Below are 11234 nucleotides of genomic sequence, written 5' to 3' on the forward strand. Positions count from 1 at the left end.
GCTGACCAGTTTAGCTGTTTTTCTACTATTTCAGTTTCTATTATTTTTAAAACTTTGACGAACAGATGAATCTTCAAATTTGTGTGTACTTAATAAACAAATCTGAAATATGTAACGTTTAAGGGTGTTTTTTTTTCTTTTTAAGTTTAAACCTGCCCTGGTTAAGATAAACATCTCTGATTTGGCTGCAGAAGAGAAGACCTGGAGAATAAAGTCCTGCGATGTGTTAAACTGTGACATGTCAGGAAATATGGGATATCCTATCACACGTCTCCCGTGCCTGGTGTGGACTGGGGCAGGACCACTGAGGATACAGCTGCATAGCTCTGTCACAGCTGCACAGCTCCCCTGAGGCCGGGCTAGTTCTGCCGGGAGGACTTAAAATAAAATGGAGGTGTGAAATAAACCACTGTCTGGAAGGACCTTGGCGTGACAAGTGCTTTTTGTACATAGGCTGGTACAGACAGCCAAGTCTACATCTCTGCTCTGAAGGACTGGGATGCAAACTAGCTCCAGTTCAGCTACCGCTTTGATGCAGCTTCCATTTGGACATCTCCAGAGTCTACCCTGTGACCCTGAGACCTCAGCTGGATGCTTTTCTACTGCCTCCTGCCTTACCGCAACACCTCAAGAAATCTCTTTCAAAATCATTTGTCGCTTGAGCTCTGCTGTGTGACAGTGAGTGTTTGTGGTGTGATTATTTTGGTGGAGAATTACGGATGTGTAACTTTTTTTTTTCTGGTACTACTTCAAATGAGGAGGGGATCTCAGTAAGCTGAAGTATTTAGTATAAGTTCATAGTTGATATTTTGGATTTCTTTAAGCTTGTTCTCTAGATGAGATGCAAAAAGTAGCTGCAGATCTCTTTACTCTCCTGTCACTGCAAGTAAAAGAGATTCATCTGTCGAGATGATTACAAAGTAAAATACAACATGTTCAGAAAACTTTCCCTATAATTTTCACAGATTTTTTTTTTCCCCTGCCATTCTTGCCCAAAATGCTGCTTCTATTTGCAGGCTTTTGGGCTGTTCTGTAAAAGCTTCATGTCAAGCTCAGCAAGTCCTTTACTGCCTTGGTGGGTAAGAGCAGAGCTATCTCGGCTGGACAGGGTTCCCAGCACTCGGCTGCTTGAGTAGCTGTTGTCAGCAGCTCCTCAGGGACTTCTGGTCGCTTACAGACTTAATTTCAGTTTTGAGTACTTCCTAGGTGAGACTGGGGAATGTACTGATGGCCCAACTCTACCATATTGCCCTGAACAGGGAGCGGTAGGCATTGAATTCTGGTTGACTCCTTATGGCGGATCTGAGTTGCTGAGGCTTTTTTATTTTTAGATGAAGGGATGCTCTGAATATTTCAGCACAAGGGATGATTTACTTGTTTCCTTCCACTTCTTGTCCTTAAGTAGTTGTTCTTAGTTCTGACTATGTACTTGAATTTGACGCTTTAAGTAATATATTCTTTTATAAAAGAAGTGGCTGCCTAGGTTCTTGAGGGTAATAAAAGGGACAACAACATCAAGTGGCCCGCTTTCATGTTGACTACTAGATGTAGGGTGGGAACCAAGAAAAAAAGGCCAAGGAGCTAGTTCAGAAAAATGAAATATTGAAAAAAAAAAAAAAAATTCACTTTGCTGAAAATATTAATCATGAATAGTGCAAATTGATTTAAAATTAGATAATAGAAATATTGCATGAGAGAAATAACACAAGTAGCTTAACGTAAATGACAGAAGATGAATCTTTTTATCTTAAAACTCAGAAGGAACCTTTAATATAAATGTGGCTTGTTAGCCAGCCTGCTGGGGATTGCTTAATTTGCTTCCCAGTCCCTGGAGAGATGAGATATAACTGTTCAGTAACCACAGGGTAATAATAGACTAAGTGAACCTGATCTTTATCTGTGATCAATTTTAGCCGCAGAGGTGAAAAGCTTACGCTTTTTTGTACCTTTCTGCCTGTAACCACTTCTTCTAGGTTTATTTTCTTTTCTGCCCCACTCAGTCTATCACTCTGGCACTCGTGACAGCCAGAGGCTCACAAGGAGCTTTACAAAAGCTGTTAGCGTTGCTGCCTCTCCTGCAGCTTTGTGTCCCCATACTTCCTCCTCTCTGTCCTTAGAGTCAGACACAGGTTTGCCATTCTGTATAATAGCTAACGCGATTAGGATCTTGTGCCATGGTTGGGTTCCTAGGTTTTGCTAAAACTATACAATATCTATTAATGAAGTCATTGTTAAAACCCTTATTCAGATACTGACAGTGAACGTGAGGGCTAGTGATGATCAGACACAAACTCTCTCTACTAGGCTGCGAGACCCTGCACGGGGTATGGTCACCATGAGTAATTGCTGTTGGATCTGCCTGTGTAAATTAGTTTGAGTTCAGTTTGGTTCGTAATAAAGGCAGTAAAATTGCCAAGGCAGCTGACATTGACCTCACCGGAGTAGCTGAAGTGTGATGTAATCTGGAACACAGACTCCCCCTTCCATCATGTTTAATAGCCCTGTGTCCAAAATAGTGCTGAGTGGGTATAAGAAAAAAAAAACCAACCCAGCACTGCTGCTGTTGCTGGGGCTCGCTTTATCCTGTGGTTGGGTAGGGAACTGTGTTTTGGTTTTGAAGATAATTGGGCTGTGCCGTGCTCACAGGGCTCTGGGTTGACAGCCCAATAAAATAATCCCTGGCTTTAGAGTAGTCAAATATGTAGAATATATTTTTCCTTTTTCAGCACGTTTACTTAAATCCTGTAGCAGTAAATAACAGGCATGTGCTCAGAATATATATGCCTGTAGCATCTTATATACATACATTTTTACATTTATTAATATATAATTGAAAACCCCAAAAATATTTTTCCAGTAATAGGCCTTTTATTGCTTAGTCAGTAAAATGGAAGAGTTATGATTTATGCTTCCCTGTCCTGTCTGGATACATTGAGAAATGGAAATAATGATGGAGCTGTGGCTCAAACATGGGATTTCACAGCAAGAATGGCTTGGCTGTTGCTCAGATTTTCTTTGTGACCTCCAGAAAGTCACTTTTAACCTCTTAACTTCCCCTTTGTTGCCTGTACAGTATGACTGCTAGTGCAAAGGGACTGTGCTGGGGTTTTGTAAGCAGGTAAGTCTTTTAAAAATTCCTGATTCATCCAAGCATCATGCACTGCAGTCCTCCAGTGGACAGAATATCTTCTTCCACATTAACTCTGTACAATATGAATTTTTACTTAAGGCCTCCAAATACATACCTGCTCATGTCCTTGTCCCATCCCCTTCCCCGCCCCCCCAAAAAAAAGAAAAAAGCTGTTAGGTATGGTAACTGAAGCAAGGACCAATAGTTGATTTTTAATCCTTCTTTCTTTTTTCCCTTCCACCCTTCCTAGGATGCAGGGGCTTTAATCCAGGATGAACGAATGCTACTATGATAAGCACATGGACTTTTTCTATAACAAGACAAACACTGACACAGTAGATGAGTGGACAGGGCCAAAGCTTATTGTTGTTCTGTGTTTTGGGACATTTTTCTGCCTCTTCATTTTCATTTCAAATTCATTGGTCATAGCAGCCGTGGTCAAGAACAAGAGGTTTCATTTCCCCTTTTACTATCTCCTGGCCAACTTAGCTGCTGCAGACTTCTTTGCTGGAATTGCCTATGTCTTCTTGATGTTCAACACTGGCCCAGTGTCCAAGACATTAACTGTTAACCGCTGGTTTTTGCGTCAGGGTCTTCTGGACACGAGCCTGACAGCTTCCCTGGTGAATCTCCTCGTCATAGCTGTTGAGCGGCACATGTCGATAATGCGGATGAAGATCCACAGTAATCTCACGAAGAAGAGAGTCACCTTTTTAATTATATCAATTTGGGCCATTGCTATTTTCATGGGTGCTGTTCCTACCCTGGGTTGGAACTGCCTCTGTGACATTACTGCCTGCTCATCCCTGGCGCCTATTTACAGCAGAAGTTACCTGGTGTTCTGGAGTGTCTTAAACCTAGTCGTCTTCTTCATTATGGTGGTGGTTTACATAAGAATCTACATGTACGTCCAGAGGAAAACTAATGTCTTGTCGTCGCACACTAGTGGATCCATTAGCCATAGGAGAACCCCTGTGAAGCTTATGAAGACTGTCATGACTCTCTTAGGTAAGAGACTACAAACCATGGCGTGCAAGGCTGGCAGGGCCAATGAATGGGTTTGTGTGTTGGTTTGCTTTTGCTTGTTTTTGTTTTTGTTTTTAAAAACAAAACAAAAACCCCCAAACCCCCTAAACCAAACCAAAACAAAAAACCCCTCACCGAACTCTTACGTGCTGGAGGCATTTAGATTTCTGTCTGCTTTAGATAGTGAAATAAGTGTTGTACCACGCAGAAATGCGAAGTAGAGGACTGACATGTAGAAGAAAAGTGTCTCTATTTCGTAGGCAGTTTGTTACAAAACACGAATTATTGACTTTTTTTTGGGGGGGGAGGGGGGAATACAAAATCACTTTGGAGGAAGGCTTGTGAAGATTCACAACTACCTAGCAGAACATTTTCAGAATAATATTCTTTAATATCTGCACAAGGCCATGGATCCTATGGCTGGATGTGGATAGTTTTCTTCGCACTTTTTCCTCTTGGCTTTTTTGTAAACATATTAACTTCTTCCCCCTGGAAATGCAACTTCCCTGGGGAAAGGTGCCTGATGCCTGGTGGGTCTGTGACTTTGACAGAGATTTGCTTTGCAAGGGGAGAATTCACCTTCGTTCTGTGAAGATTGCATACGGCAAAATACTTTCAGATGATGATACAGTATGGCCTTGGATCTCTAGATCATAACATGAGATTTGACCGGGATTCTGCCCTAGAGATGCTGTTGATATTCGGGCAGTTCAGATCATTTCATCAGCTAGTTGTGATGTAGCTGCCTATTAAATTAGAGATGCACAGTGCGGATGATTGATTGTTGGAACAAAATACTAGCTGTAGCAGTCAGTTTTCCCCAGGAAGACTTGAATCTGAGTGAGATGTTTTCTGGAAGCCAGGCATCACGCGTGCATGGCTCATGCAGCTCGCTACGGGTGGAACTGGGGGGATACCGGGACACTTGTGAGGCTGGGCTCAGGTGGTGGGGGACTCTAAAACCACAAATATGGCTTTACCACTCTGATGTTGTATGAGCCAGCACAAGAAGGCTGGAGCTTTTGGGAAAGCTGGTGTCCATGTATACCTGGGACACAGTTGTGTCGTACTGCAGCATGGTAGTACTAGAGAGCTCTGGGAGACAAGTGTCACTTTTCATGGAGGTAGGAGTTGCCAGGGTAGGAGGTACAGGCTGAGGACACTTTCTTCCCCTTGCGGTCTATGGCTGCTGTTTGCACAGTCTGGTATCTGGTTCTCTTTCTTCTTTTTTTTTCTCCCCGCTTCCCCCCGCCCCCTGAAAGAATAGTGCTGTAGTACACAACACCTTTGTCTACCAAATGATGTTTTCAAATGCTTTAGAAGCTGAGATCACTTAAACTTTACGGTGCCTGACCTTGGAAAAGAAAGTGGACTGATGGTTCAAGCAAGTACAGGGTTCTCGCTTCCAGTCCTGTGTCTCCTGAAGTTGGCTTGTCCACTGCCAGAGCCTTTCCCTTCTAAATCCCTCCCCGGTTGTCCTTCCTTTTTTCCCCTTGACTTTATGGCACCTATAGAGAGACAATGTGGTGGTTGTTCCTGTTCCCCCCTTGACTTGCAGGAGCAAGATTCGATCTTTTGCCTCGCCTGAAGCTCTCGTGCAGTGAAACTTAAACCATTCACCTGGAAGGAGAAAATCCCTGCAGAAAAACTCTGACTTGCTCCAAATATGATCCTGTCCTAATGCATAAGCGTCGGGTAGACTGTAGTTAGCTGCTGCATTGGAAAGAGACAAAAAGAAAAACATTTTTAAAAAGCAGTTCTCCGAGAATTTCTATTGAAGGCAGAACTGCAGGCTGCTTTCTGGGAAGTCACACAAAAATAAATCATCATGCATAGCCTTGTCTAATTTATATGTATATTTATAGAGTTAATATTACTTTGGTTTTGTATAAGCCAAAGTTGGAGGGTGCTGAGCGAGTGTTGGAATAACACTGTTAGCTCTTGGTGCCACCCCTGTGTGTTTGCAGGTCCGGGCAGAGAGGTGGTCTGCGCGCCGGGGGGGACACCCGGCCGGCTGATGTGGGAGCTGGAAGGACAGTGATGGTGGTTGCCGTTCGCTAATCCCTCGTGGTCCGTTAGCCTGTGGCAGGTCTTCAGTGCTCACCATGGCCGTGCTGCTGTGTGGAAATAAACCCCACTTTAAACTTCATTTTCACCTTATTCTTTCTTTTACTAGGGAGAGGGGCCTTAGGACTATGGCTTGATTTAAAGATCAGCATTAGCTTTCTCTTACTCGCAGAATATGGCTTTTCAGCCACCAGATTAAACTATTATTCAGGCAAAGCATTTAATGATATTGTACCCTGGCCCAGGCAAATTTAACTTAGAAAGTCTGAGTGCTACTTTAGAGATCATAATTTTGTATATTTACTTTGTCAGTCAGAAACAAAACCAAAACAGAGCCTGCTTCCAAAGAAGTCGAGTGCATGTGTTGCTGGGTGCAAGATCTATCCCAAACTCCTGTGTCAGAGGAATTTTATCTTGGCATGTTCCTTCATATGAATTCTCCAAATTTTGACTCTGAGAGGCTTTTTATAAACGTTTATTTCTAGGAATGGGAATTTATTTTTTAAAACAGTTTGAAACGTGCGTTCCTGGCCAAGTCATTCAAGCACACTGTGCAAAATGTATTAGAAACTGAATAGCATGTTTTCTGGGCTTTCCAATTAGCAAAGGAGTCACCAAGTGACCAAAGTGATTCTTCCAAAATTCTGCTTATATCCACTCATGTAACAACCTACAGCTATATGCAGCATGTGGATTTTGCCCAGGGCTGTTATTTTTAATGGCTTGTTGCAAAACATCTGAAAGTGCTTTGGAGTACACACCTGATACGGTCTTAACTAAAAGCGATTCCAAGATGCTCTGTTGCTGGATGAAGCATGATGAGAACCAGAGTTCTCGTTAGTGTGCTCTGTTGGTTTCATGGGAGGTTCAGGACAAAGTCCTGCTGCCCCACTGCTGTGTGGAGGGAGGCTGCGTGTAGCTGGGTGCTGCTGGCATGCTGCTTCTCCCATCCGCCTCCACCTCCCTTCCTGGGGAGGCTGGGCCCGTGGCCGCCTGCCGCTCCAGCAAAACATCGCTGTCCGCTCTGGATGTTCTCCTCCTGTGGTCCTACAGTTGAGAGTTGGGCAAATCTGGGTTTCAGTGTGACTTCACGGTGATCACAGCTGCAGGTGGCTTTTTGCACCACCCTTTGGGCTTGGATGGCCCCTTCCAGAGGCTGGGACTCAGGTCCCTATCATCTACCTTTTTCTACCTTAATCCCTAAAATGGTCCATCACAGGATAGGAGCAAGGCTTTCCCTTTGGCATGTTAAGCCGTTGAAACTGGAAGATGTGAAACCTAGCAAAAGGGGCTAAAATCCTCTTAGGCTGACCTTGCGGCATAGTCCTAGCTAAGCCTGTGACTAGCTTTGAAGAAGGGTGGCTGCAGGTGTGCGGGTACGTGATTTTCAGGTGGTGTGTATGTGGTAGCTCATCTGAACTTGGCAGTGAGATTCCTGCTGAAATAGCAGCTTTGGGGCGGATGATTTTCAGTTTCAGTGAATTTATAGTTTAATTGGTAACTTGCCGTTTTAACTTGGGTGCACATGTGGCAAAGGCAACTGGAAGCTACTGCACTCTTTTTTTTCTCAGCATGCTCAGGAAGAGCTTTGATGTGCAGAGTTTTATGACATGATGCTGCCGAAGCATCAGTAGTGCTTCCAGGTACACGGGAATTCATGTGCAAGCAGAGAAGATGTAATCTGCAAGAAAATCCATGTTTAAATCTAATGGAAAATCCTCAAACTAACCTTGAGGCATTGTGGCACCTGATCTCCCATAATCCGGTGGGAAGACTCAGCTGTTCTTCTGATCCACGTTGCAGCCAGCCTATATTTCATGTCACTTCTGTGAATGTTAGAGAGTCCCAGAAATTAAATTCTTTTTGGAGTGTGGCATTTTGTCAGGGAGAGGAGCTCCTATGGGATAAGAAGTCTGCAAACAAGAAAATTGCCAAAGGGCCAAGACAAAGGTATATATTTACGCTTAACCATGGTTCCCTCTGAAAGCTCTGTGGTAAAAATAGCAAAATCCAAGCAAGGCTGCGAGTCTGAGCCATGCCTCGCTTTCATCTCTGCGGTGCTAAGAGCAGGGTGTGAATCGCTTGTGTTGTCTCCATACCCAGTAGAATGTATTTTTGATGGAGTCAAAGCAACAGCCCCATGAAGGCATTAGGCACTAACTCCAGCACTGTCACTGCATTGCCCCCTGTCCTTGTCTTCAGTCGTGGGGCGGGGGAAATGTGCAGAGAGATGTCTGCAGATGTCTTTTATCTTCCCTTACTTTCGCCGCTGAAACCTTTTAGGGTTTTGCCTGTGTAGGTAGACAGGGATATATCCTAGGAGTTCACGGACTAATCCTGCCTGCAATCTTGCTGTTTTGTTTGAAGGAGAGATTTCTGCGTCTTCTGTTAAATGTGGCTTTGGGGTCTGTTTCCTCTCCTTCTGCCTTCCATGAGAGCAGGGTTGGACCTTGCATGCTTTGTGGTACAAGTGGTCAAAATGCTTTCAGTGCTTGTTCTAAGGAGAGTTTGTTACCATCTTAATTTCTGCATGGAGCTGGTGTGTTGGCGACTTTGCCAGTGACCCTTGGTGGCTAGTGAAAGCTCTCTGTCCAAATACTTAACCGAGACACTCAGCTAGACACGGTATTGTTGTGTGGGTGGTCTGCTTCCAGTGCTTGTTAAAATGGATGGGATTTTCTGGTGAACCCCTGGGCAATAAATCAGTAGAGTGTTTTCTCCATTGTAGACTGTAAGAGAGAGTTGGTGTCACAACTGCTTACTCAGCATGCTGGAGCCAAACCAGTGTGTAGTATAGCGACTGACCAGAGAAAACAAGTGTTGTGGTAGCATCTTGCAGCTCCTGATGCCAGTGGGCAATGGAGGAATGTTACTGATCTTAACCAGTATCTCAAAACAAACACCATGAAATTAGTACTTAGCATCACAAAAATCTTGGTACAGCAGAGTAGAAAATGCAGTTTCTGAAGGAGGTGGTCTCTTGCCTTTCTGTTTTGTACAATATTGCCTGGAACATAGTAAATCAGTTGGTTGAATTTTGTCTGGACTGCAGGAGCATAGATTTGGAGCAAGATCCATGGTACCTTGTCATGGATACATTTTTTCAGCAATCCTAATGCTTACTAAATCACGTGAATTCACTTTATATACCATTGCGGCCTGCCCATCAGATGGGCACAGTGTCCACTGAAATCCTCGATGGGGAGAAGCGTCCAGTGCTGCTGAAACCAGCCCGTGTGCACGGCACAGCCGATGGGCTGCCTGAAGTGCTGCCGAGTCCCGGCCCCGGCGCTGCCTGGGTCCTGCCGTGAGCCAGGCTGCCCTCCCACTGCTTGCTTGCACAGCTCAGGTATGGGAAAACCAGCAGCTTTAAAAAAATGAGCTGGACTTGCTTTCCCTACCGAATTGTTGAACAGATACCAACACCCCCAGGAGAGCTTTTTAGCATGTAGCTGCTATCATCCTTATTTGTCTGATTATTTTTTCTAAGCCCGAAAAAGGGGAAACTCTGCTGTTATAAATTATTGGAATTTCCTCAGTACGTTGTTCAAACTGTGACTGTTGTGCAGAGTTGTAATTTTCTATTTCTGTATGTCAGACAGCAATTGTGGCTTGTCCTAAGTTAGTATTACCACGCATATGGCTACTCCTTCCTTGGGCTCAAGGCGAGGGATGGCAGGCTGCGGTGCCGGGGGGAGGCAGGAGGGCAGACGGGGCAGTTCAGGGTCCCTCCCAAGCTCGTGGCCGAGGGCTGCGTTTGGTCGCGATGTTCCCCCTCCCCACCAGTCCTGCCCACACCCCTGCCTTTATGGTGGGGATGTGCAGTAACATGGAAAGATGCAAATGTAATATTGAACTTCCTTCTAAGCTGTGGTTTTTATGTTTTCTTCATGTTGTCTTCATTCTGTCTAAGATCTCTTCTCCCTTATTCTCCCTTTCTTTAATTTTTTTTCTTTGAGGGGCTGGTGGGAGAGGAATGTGTTGTCCTACTTTGTTTCTTTCAGCTTTTATTACCACTTTGTGTCTCAGTTCCTCACAGGGGCAGTTGTCATTCCTGCCTCGCAGCTGAAACACGAGAACTCTGCTGCTCCTGGGCTTGTCCTGCGGTTTCTTGCTACATTTTGGGGAAATGCGTCTCTTGCAGAGTTTTCTTGTTCTCCTGTCGCTACACTCTTATTTCCTCATCCTTTTTGTCTTTTCTTTTTCCTTTTTATTCTGTTCTTCGCTTCGTTTTTTTGCCCTGACTGCTACATCCTTTGGTTCATCTTCGTTAACTCATCTATTTGTTTTTTCTCTCTTTTCATTTACAACTGAATTTGTTTCCTGGATCTGAGTTGTTGGGTCTCAAGTACCCAGCACGCACAGCCCGGGAGGGAGCAGTGGAGAGAGGTGGGCTGCTGCTTCGGCCGGGGAGCCGGCAGTGCTTGTGTGTCGCGGAGAATGGCGTGCATCCTACACTAGCTGTGGGGTTTCCAGCCAGGATGTGTTTAAATTATGTGACGCTTGTTTTATGAATTGGGCAGTGTGCCCATAGCTCTGCAGAGTCAGCTGTAGTGTGACAGAAGACATCTCTTCTTTGGATCATGTTGCGGCAGTGGTGGAAGTGGGCCGCCTGGTCTCTTCTCCTCCAGCATACGCGAGAGAGAGATGAAGAGAGGAAGCCCGTGTTCAGAGCGCCAGTTCTCTGCTTGTTAGTGCTCCAGAGCTCTTGTTTATTTATCAGCGTGGACAAATCACTGTTGTGATGACCTTTCCCCACTTGTGTTTGAGCTGATGCTGTCAGCAGCTGGATTCTTCCTCCGTGCAGCCTTCCGAGAGGTGCCCTGCCTCGTGCTCAGGGCTTGGCAGAGAAGCTGTAGTAGATGCAATTTTGCTACTGTCATTAGAATTTTGTCCTCTCCTGCTTTTATCATTTTTGTGTAGAATTTTGATGAACCCAATAATCTTGTAAGATGTAAAAAAACCCCAAGCCCTTAGCAGTTTGAAGTCTTTTTTTTTTTTTTTTTTTTTT

The 11234-nt window shown here is 44.5% G+C and overlaps 1 protein-coding gene across 1 annotated transcript in view; it reads left to right on the top strand.

Moving 5' to 3' along the window:
* The first annotated feature begins 591 nt into the window (after nt 1-591).
* The window catches only part of LPAR3 (lysophosphatidic acid receptor 3), an 11434-nt gene continuing 791 nt past the window's right edge, over nt 592-11234 (top strand). The window contains exons 1-2 of the mRNA XM_009274077.1: nt 592-678; nt 3381-4138. Coding sequence (XP_009272352.1) covers nt 3403-4138 — 736 coding nt within the window. The 5' untranslated portion in view covers nt 592-678; nt 3381-3402. The remainder of the gene's footprint in view (nt 679-3380; nt 4139-11234) is intronic.

Source organism: Aptenodytes forsteri, unplaced genomic scaffold (genome assembly GCF_000699145.1).
Source record: "Aptenodytes forsteri isolate BGI_AS27 unplaced genomic scaffold, ASM69914v1 Scaffold59, whole genome shotgun sequence".
NCBI classification, from domain to species: domain Eukaryota; kingdom Metazoa; phylum Chordata; class Aves; order Sphenisciformes; family Spheniscidae; genus Aptenodytes; species Aptenodytes forsteri.